Source organism: Hippocampus comes, unplaced genomic scaffold (genome assembly GCF_001891065.2).
Source record: "Hippocampus comes isolate QL1 unplaced genomic scaffold, H_comes_QL1_v1.1 scaffold277, whole genome shotgun sequence".
Taxonomy (NCBI): Eukaryota; Metazoa; Chordata; class Actinopteri; order Syngnathiformes; family Syngnathidae; genus Hippocampus; species Hippocampus comes.
Genome location: NW_017805365.1, coordinates 205,187 through 214,524, shown reverse-complemented (window position 1 = coordinate 214,524; position 9,338 = coordinate 205,187). Strand labels below are relative to the sequence as shown.

The 9,338-nt window shown below is 53.6% G+C and overlaps 1 protein-coding gene across 1 annotated transcript; it reads right to left on the bottom strand.

Annotated features, from left to right (window-relative positions):
* Window positions 1–477: 477 nt before the first annotated feature.
* pde1a (phosphodiesterase 1A, calmodulin-dependent) lies at window positions 478–9,301 on the bottom strand. Its single transcript, XM_019871944.1, has 16 exons — window positions 9,196–9,301; window positions 6,582–6,608; window positions 5,779–5,895; window positions 5,104–5,289; window positions 4,390–4,456; window positions 3,516–3,632; window positions 2,997–3,137; window positions 2,806–2,906; window positions 2,612–2,737; window positions 2,413–2,514; window positions 2,163–2,283; window positions 1,973–2,054; window positions 1,629–1,749; window positions 1,359–1,549; window positions 1,114–1,275; window positions 478–988 (listed from the first exon to the last, which is right to left on the bottom strand). Coding segments are annotated over exons 1-16 (1,710 nt in total). The 5' UTR covers window positions 9,198–9,301; the 3' UTR covers window positions 478–941.
* Window positions 9,302–9,338: the final 37 nt, after the last annotated feature.

The window sequence follows — 9,338 nt, the reverse complement described above, 5'->3', positions numbered from 1 at the left end:
CGATGCTTTGCTTAACTGCTCTTTGGCGGCTGGAATGATTCATTCCAAAATGACCAACAACAAACGATGGGCCGATTAAATATGACATGATTTACCTTTGGGATGACTGGTCGTCTCCAATTGGTTGAGAAGAGGTCAGGCGACGGGGTCATTGGCGTGCTGTCACTCAAGTTAGTTGAGTGAGGGCGTGGCTTCACTTGATGGCGCTCGACGAGCACCCGGTGGTCGCCCCCGGTAGTACACTCACACCATCAAGTATTCATCCGATTGTGTACGTGCGTGCATCAAGATGCGCGTTGTGTGTTAAAGTGCGGCCGTTCGACTGTCTGTGTGTACTTTTGTGTGTGTGTGTGTCTGCGTGTGCCTTTTTATTAATGTGTGTAAGTGGTTACGTGTGAGCACGAGAGTGCTCGTGTGCCTTCTCCAAGTTAGTGTACCTAAATGAAGTGTCAGTGTGTGTATGAGTGACATCACATCTTTGTGAGTCCATTGCAAATGTTTATTAAACCTTCTGGGCCACGACCACACCCAAAAAGCTAACAATAATGCCGCACACGCACACACACAGACACACACACACACACACTGCTCCCTTCATCGGCTGCAAAGTGTTTTTGAGAGGGTTGCCATGGTGATGCGGTGATTGACAAAGATCCAAACTACACAAACGCGCCTCTGTCACACTCATGCTAAGCTATCAAGATAGCTAGCTTGATGGGCGCTAATTTAAATGCTTGGTGAATGTTCGACGTGTTCCACGACTCACTTCCAGTCCGACGCATTGTTTGGCGTGTTTGCACAAGAAGTTGTGGTGGCGTGATGCCTTCAAGGTCAATTGTAAAGAAAAGTTCCAAAGGCCTTTGCCAGGACCCCTGAGGGACGCCTTACAATCTGCCACCATGGCGACTGGTTCCTTGGCAGAGTTTACATCAGATGTCCCGTTAGGCGTTTTCAGGCACTTCCTGGTCCTCCTCTCCTGGCGCTGCCCCTAAAACAGTTATCATAGCATCTTGCGTGTGTATTTATGTGCATGTGTGTGTATCAATCCGTAGGTTAAAGTGTGTGTATTCATCTGTACACGTGTGCTAGTGTGTGTGCGCGCGTGTGCTCTACCGTTCCATCTGGAGTGGTCCTCAGGTGAGTCTTGGTCACGGTCGTCGTGGTCACATGTTTCATCAGGTGGGCAGCCAGCCGAGCCCTGGGATGGGTCAGTCGTGCAGCTTCTGCTCTTGGACTCCACCCCGTCCTCATCGTCTTGATTCTTATTGGCCAATTCTGCCCATCATACATGAAGACACTTTCCAATCGTACTGCGTGCGCGTGTCTGGATGCGTGTGTGTGGGTGCGCGTGCACATACCATGCACGGAGAGTTCCTTCCATCTGTCCTTGTTGCCGTTGATGACGTCACTCAGGTGCTTCCTGAGCGCGGTCAGGTCAATGGCGGTCAAGGAGAAGTCCGTCTGTCCGTCATCGCTGTCGCCGAGGCGACCGCCGCCGCCGCCGCGTCTCTGGACAGACTCCACGGTGACCGAGCCGCTTCCCGTCAGGCTGGACAAACGGACACGTCGGCGGTCAACGGCCGCAACGCATCTCGGCAATCTCAGTCCATCACATGAGGAGGCGACACCTGAAGCGTCGGTTTCCCGTCTCCCGGGCCTTCCTCTCCTCGTCTATGAGGGGGCCCATCACCTTCTCCGTCGTGTCCACCAGGACGCTGAACGTCGGCTCCACGATGAAGTCGATGAAACCTGACGATCAAACAGTCGGTCCATTTCTCACAGATCACCGCTTCATCGTCGACAAGAGGCACGTTGTCTCTTGAAAGTCCCGTTAGCATTGCGCAAACATCCATCCATCCATTTTCCGATCTGCTTTATCCTCATAAGCTGTCGCGGGGCGTGCTGGAGCCCATCCCAGCCGTCATTGGGCAGTCGGCGGGGGGACACCCTGAACCGGTTGCTGGCTTCTTACCGATCTGCGACTGTGCGATCATGGTGGCCTGCCGGTCACAAAGAGGAGAAAAAGGAAGGCCCAGCTCCACTTCTTTGTCTCCCTATGACACAAAACACGCATTCAGGATGGCGATGGATATGTGTGTGTGTGTGTGTGTCTGTTGATGTGTGCAAGTGTATTTTGCGAGTGCGTTGTGGTGTGTGTGTACCTGTCGGAAGAACTCCTCCATGAGACTATGCGTCCAGCGGTAGTGCAGCGGCCACGTTTTAGCGGGGTGGCTAATGTCAGCAGCATGCAGCATCAGAGACAGAACCTTCACCTTGTCCACGCTGGAAACACACACACACACACGCACGCGTCACGAGGACCGCGACGGCAACAGGCGGCACTCTCGAAAAAGAGAGGCGGGTCCAGCAAAGAGTGCTCTTGGAGGATGAAAAGTGTGAGTGTTGGCCGACCTGTGCGACTGCGCGAGGGTGTTCCTCATGGTCTTGATCTGCTGGAAGTGACACGACATGTCCGTCGACATCACCATCTCGATCACCAGGGCCCGAAGCTCCCTGCACAGCAGTCAGCGCTCAAGGCGGGCAAACTCATTCGTCGAGTCGAGTGCGCGGCACGCGTCTCGATACGTGCCAACGCGCGTCCGCTTCCTACCTCCAGTCGTCCTTGTTGAGGTTGACCAGGATGTTGGTGTCCTCCTCCGCCATCAGCCTGTAGGCGGCGCTCACGTGGTGGTTCTCCAGGACCGAGCGATCGTTGTACAGGATGGCCACCTCCGACCTGATGCCGCGCACGCATCAGGTCGCGTGACCGCAAAAGGACGACCGCGCGCAAAGGTGGCCTCGTACCTGGTGTGGATGTGGAAATTGTTTGTGGTTCCCGTGTGCTCAAAGTCGTGAATGGCCGCGGCAAAAACCATGGCCAGGATTTCCAGCTCGCTCAGCCAGTGCTACGCACAAGACACGCACCCGCGCAAGAATTTTACCCTCTTGAAGTGGAAACCGCAGACAAGATGGCGTCAGTCGCTGCGCGGCCTTACCATGGTTCCGGTGTGCAGCATGAGGAAGTGCGCCGTCTGCGTGACGTCGGCGGCGTGGACCAGGTTGTGGTAGGGGTTCTTGTGCTTGCTGTAGCCGTTCTCCAGAGCCTCCACAAACTGCACCAGCGCCGGCACCGGAATCTGAAGCGCACGCACACCAATACGCGGCTACGATGCGGCTCGCGTCGCCTCGCCGGCCAGCCAAATCGCTCGGGGCTCAAGTCGACGCTCCCCGTTGAAAGAAAGCAAACGCCGCAAAGCTGTTCGGTGGCGCCGTGCAGTCTTCCGACTGGACAGATATCCGCGGTTGTTTGTTTACATTGAAAGCGAAGCTCGTCGCCAACGCGAGCGATTTGCCAGCGCCGGCCGAACGCAGCAAATACTTTCACTTTCGAGGTATGAACTGACGGCGGCCGGTTACGGTGACGTTCGCAAAGTGGACGAAGCCGCAAGTCGGGAGGCTTGTCAGGAGGGAAGGTCCGTCGGCACGCACACGTGACAACATGAAGACGCGTGTACCCTGAACCTGTTGATGAGGTCATAGCGCGTCAGGAGCTCATAGACCAGAAACTTGAGAGCGTGCTCGCCCGTGCCCTCGTGAAGCGAAAACACGTCAAAGGACCACTGGTCCACCTTCTGCAAAGCACAACAACAACAACAACAACAACAAACAAAAAGAAGGTCAGAAGGGGAAAAAACATGGAAAACTCATCATCAGAAAAGTCAACACATGAGTTCTCATCATGATGATAATAAAATGTCCCTATCGTGGGTGGACGTGCTAGCGCCAGTGTTAGCCTCGGCGGCGCTGCTCGCAAAATCCCAATCGCTCACATCAACGCATCGAACGCAAAGAAGCATTTGCAATGCTCCGGTGGAGGAAATGCCAATGTACACAACAACAGTTCATTAAAAAAATAATAAGAATAATTAAGGTTCAACGACAAATCAACAATCATCCATATTGTCTTGATAAGAAGTAGCCATATCGCCCGGCACTATGAAAGCACATTATGTTCCAAAGGTCCTTCCTTTTGTCTTTATATTCACCAGTTGAATTGGACTTTTCCAGTACGTCGGATTCATCTTCAAGATGAGTTATTGTATGTAAAAATGACCAAAATTCAGTCTTCTTTCTCAAGTCCTTATTTTCAATCATAAAAAAAAAAGATATCCATAAATATACATCTATAGATACATGCATGTGTCATGTATATATATATCTGCTTTTGTGACGTCATCTCATGAATTCATGTTTTGATCCGGTTACTTTATACAAATGAATCAAGAAAACAAATTCTCAGCGTTTGCAGTCAGTGACGTCATCGGTTTAGATGACGCCACTTCCTGTTGAAAGAACCGCAGCGATAAAAGTGCAATTAATTTTTGTTACCTTGAGAGCTGCGAGAGCCGTGGGCGGGTACGTCAGGCCGGCCATGTTGGACGTCCGTCGGTACATCCTGACGTGTCGCGCGCGCGCACACACGCGCACGCACACACACACACACACACACACACACACACACACACGCACAGATAAGAAAATAGTGCTGTGCGGCCCGTCCTCCTCCAGCAGAACGGATTGTCAGTTGCCACGACAACCGCGCTCCAAACACAGTGGCCATTTCACGGGTCATTAAGCGCACTGCCGCACACCCGCCCGTCAATGTCACCAAACTCCCCCACCAGCACGATCATCAGCCTCATGGAAATCATGGAAGGGTTTTGCTCCAAAGACGGAATGTTGTTCGTGAAAACATACGTGATGCTCGGAAGAGTTTTTCAAATCCAATTTTGCCTGAGGGAGGGTTGTCAATGGCGGTCAGCGGGGAAGTTACATTCGAGTCGAGTTTGTTTGTTTTTTAAACGTACAGATAAATCCCCCTTCCCCCCACAAAAAAATAAAATACAAAATCAGGAATTATTTTGCTGTTCTAATGTTCCTTATTTTGAATTGATTTCATTTCAGATGTTTATTTCTTGTTATTTTTTTTTAATCACTTCATGTATTCGTATTGATGGACATCGATTTCAATGCAGAAGTGAGCAGATTCCATTTCCCTTCTTTGAAATGTTGAAAAGGGCCGCTTCGTCGAGAGGCGCTTACCTCTCCACGAAGATCCCGGCCTGCACGGCGTGGACGATGCTCCTGAAGCGGGGCTTCTCTTCGGGCCGGCGCTTGGCCACGCCCATCTTGCGGCTGAAGGTGCACGCCAGCCAGTCGCGGACCTCCCTGGGCACCGACTCGGCCGGCAGCTCGCTCAGATCGTCCTCGGGGTCCAGCAGACGTCTGCTGGCAAGATTGAGCGTGAGAGCAATGTTTCACTAGCACGTCGGAGAGCATTTCCGGATGGCATGTGAAAGCACTTTTTTTTGGGTTGTTTTATTTTAGTGGAGTGCGTGAGAGTGTCTGAGTGTTGTGTCCAAGAGTGTTTCAGCAGTGTGCGTGAGAGCGTTTCAATTTTGAAGAAGGGTGAATGATTCGGCTTCCTGCGAGAGCAATTCCTTGCTGTGTGAGAGTCTGAAAAAGTGTTGCAGTGGTGTGTGAGAGCCTTCCAGTGGCTCTCGCAGACCGTTTTGTGAATGAGAGCATTTAAAGAAGAGTTGTGAGTAAAAATGTTTCACTTGTGACAGTATTCCTTTCTTTCTTTCTTTATTTTACATTCGCCTGTTTTGAGTTGTGTGCATGAGAGTGAATCCAGTGGCAAGTGTGTTTTTTTCCCGTGAGAGCGTGTGGCTCGCTCGGCCGGCGAGCGCGGGGGGGCTCGGCGGGCCTTCTGACTTGGTCTCGTCGGCGTAGACGGCGTCCAGCATGGCGGCGGCCATCTGCAGGTTCCCACGCAGCTCGGCAAGGTCCAGCGCGCGGCCGCCGTCCATCACCGCTATCGCCGCTTTCAGCCTCAAAAGAAAACGAACGGCACACTCGGCAACGGAAGGCACAAACAAAGGCAGGTCACTTTTTGCCTGGCCTGGGGGTCGTCCGCTGAGCTTCATGCGAACATAAAATGCAAAAGGCCATAGGCGGGCGAACAAAATCAGTCATGATTGTATGACAGCCTGTTCCATTCTCCCGATTAAAAAAAGCGATGCGCATTTTTTTGGGAGGGGGCAGGCAGGAACGGATTGGCGGCCTTCGTTCCGTACGGTGTGCCGAGGCACCGCGGCATCGACAGCACCGCCAACGCAGTACCGGCAGCTCCGATACTCTTCTTAGCCCCGCTACCTTCATCATTTACTTCCACATAAAAATTGTTCATCTGTTGCCATGGCAACCGAAGCTCGCGTCCCATCACGGCATCATTATCGCCGCCGAGTCGAAACGCTTGGGCCTCGGCGGACATTTTGGAAATGTCAACCAAGCTACGCTAAGCTAACGTTTAATGCGTGGTGTAGTTTTTGGCATGTTCGGAGCGCTGGACTTTTGCGGAGGAAAGGCATTGTGCCATCGTCATGGTGACCAAACGGAATGGAATGCGGTTTAGTATCCATGGCAACAGGCCGGAGACATTTCTTCAGTCAAAGTCTTCGTGTCTCGACTGGGAGCCATCATTTGGAAGTGTGTGAGTGCTTGTGCGCTCGTCTTACCTCTGTGACGTGTTTTTGTATTTCTGCCTGCAAAGAAGAACAAAAGAAATGTCGGGCGTCATGATTGGATACGGACAGTTCCAAAGTAAGCAATAACCATGACGTGACGTGCGCATGGTGGGCGCGCGCTCCGTCAGGGTGCATTGCCAGCGGTGTGGCGCCAGCCAACGCAGCGACGTTTCAAAGCGCACGACGACACGCCGGCAGACGAAAACAACGCAAAGCGCCACAAAAGCAGGATGTCGAAAGAAACACTCCGCTGTGCTTTTCTCTCCGGGTCGCTCGGCGTGCTGCATTGGGGTGTGCGTGCGCGTTGTCGCCATGGAAACAGAGGCCCGCAATGTACCACACATGCGTGCCGACATTCTTCAAAACTAACGGGACCCCGAACGCGCATCATTCAGCCTTAGCATATCATGATCGTAACATGTTAGCATGTTACATGAGAGCCATGTAACATGGGACATTAGGATCATATTAGCGGCATGAATCAAGACAGCATCACGTTAGCGTGTCACATGGTAGCATCCTGATAGTTAGCATCATGCTAGCATGATAGTGAACATGTAACATGATGGTTAGGGTCATATTAGCGGCGTGAATCAAGATAGCATCACGTGAGCGCGTGTGGCGTGAAAGCGTCACGAGAGGTAACATCGTGTTAGCGTGTGACATGACAGTACAACACGGGAGCGGCACGAAACACGTCCATCTGGAGCGAGCACCTAGCCTGACAGTTAGCATCCTGTTCGAATGCAGCGTGAGAGCTAGCATTAGCTTCCACCCTGCCACATTTGTGACTCGACCTCCTTGCTATGTCGACCTTCCACATTTGGCGCCCAACCTGATTTGTGACGTGACCTCATTCGCCCACTCTAGTTGACCTTCTCTGAGCACACGCTCGACCATATCGCTTGCTCTCCCTGATCTGCTGTCCCACCTTCTTTCCATTTCAACCTTCTGCGCCGCTCGACGCCACCCCGGCACGCTACCTTCTCCGCTCTTCTCCGTGATCTCTCGTCCTACCTCATCTGCTGGGCTCGACCTTCTCTCCGCCGCTCTCCCTAATTTCACACTTGGCGCTACCTTTTCTGCCGCTCGACCTGATTTGTTCATTTGTTCTTCGACCTTCCGTTTCATTGAGTTTGACCTTCGGAAACCCCGAATCGCAAACATCTTCACAGGCCTTGAACCTAACTAACGGCGACGTCTCACAAAAGTGAATGTTGACACATTCGGCATCAGCATCAGTGTCAGCTGTTGCTGCGCATCTTTTAAGATTTGGGGATTTGATGATGGCACGTCGAAATGTATCCAAAAACGGATTTCTATTTCCACAAGCGGTGTTGCCGAGCGACTTCTGCGGCACATTTGCAATAAAAAGAACGTGAGAGACACTTGAAGCAAATGTGTCTCCCTCACTGTTTGTTTCTCACACATTCATGTGAGCCTGCGCACGCACGTGCGCGTGCGACAAGACTTGGCACATGGATGGCAAAAAGCCTCCTTCAGCCTGTTGCATTCATTTGTTTGTTTAATGACAAATGGAGAGGACAAGATGGCCGCCGCACGGCAGGTGTGCCAAACAAGACATGATGATGATGATGATGATGATGATGATGATGATGGTGCCCTCGCGTGGTGGGATGCCTCCGAGTGGCGTGAGGGGGGGGAACGCCGAGGCTCTTGGGCCCCAGACGCGACTAAATGCCCACCAGCCGACGGGGAAGGAGGTGGGGTCTCACCGGAAGGTGAGGCGCCCAGCGCTGGCCCCGCCGGAACGGATGGGAGTGGGAGGAGCCGCCCCGCAACCCTCCTTATACAAGAATCAGGCGAGGGTCCTTGGGTGTGAACCTTGCGTGGCACGGGTGTGGGACTGGGGGGTGGGGAGGGGGGTGGTGATGGGGGGCCGATTGCCCAGGAGGAGGAGGAGGAGGAGGATGGTGATGTGGTGATGACGATAACGTCATCACTAACGCAGACTTCCAGCGAGGGTCGCCACGTGAACCTTCTCGGTGATATTCGGAGGTGAGCGTTCGCCCGCTAACAGGCGACGGAAGCAAAGGCCTCCAAATGTTGCGGATGTGCGACGAGCTCCTCGGCGAGCGCAAGCGCCGCCGGACCTCATCCGCCTCGGGGCGGCTCCACTCAGCACTCGCGGCCGACCTCGGTCGGCGCTTTCCCGCTGACGTGCCCCCTCAACCTGACCTTCGGAGGGGCCCTCCTGCGCGGGTCCGCCTTGCCGAGCCTTCCGCCCGGCCCGCCTCAGCCTTTGCAACCTCACGGAAAGGCTCCTGGGTTTTCCGGCCGCCCGTCGACCCGAGCCGCCCCCTTTTGTCGATCTCCGAGCCGATGTTCTAACTTGGCTGTCCATCGAGCCGCCGCTGTCCCCGATTTGCGATAGCGTCGTACGTATCTTGCGCTTTTCAACGCAGATCCGCGACACGCCGGTAACACGTACGTAGCGCGTAGCATGTGACACGCTCGCTTCCTGGTCGGGCCTCTCGGTTGCCGCGGCAACGATGCACCGTGCCGCCGCGATTGTGTGGCGATGACATCGGCGTCACCGGTCGGACGCCGCAGCAGTCGTCCCGATCCCGCCGTTTATACTTACATTCCTCTGAGGCGAATGAGAACTTGACTGTTGTGGTTTTGCTCCAGAGAGTCCACAAAGTCCTCCTGCTCCTCGTCCCGCGGCAGCTCCTCCACGTGTCGCTCCTCTTCCCGCGGCGAATTCCCCCTTTGTTGCCGCTCCCG

Excerpts from the sequence above, each read along its gene's own strand:
- pde1a (XM_019871944.1), bottom strand. Across the intron at positions 3,138-3,515 it reads ACCTCATCAACAGGTTCAGG|ATTCCGGTGCCGGCGCTGGT; the intron begins GTACACGCGTCT and ends CGTGCGCTTCAG. Across the intron at positions 2,055-2,162 it reads TGGAGGAGTTCTTCCGACAG|GGAGACAAAGAAGTGGAGCT; the intron begins GTACACACACAC and ends TTTGTGTCATAG.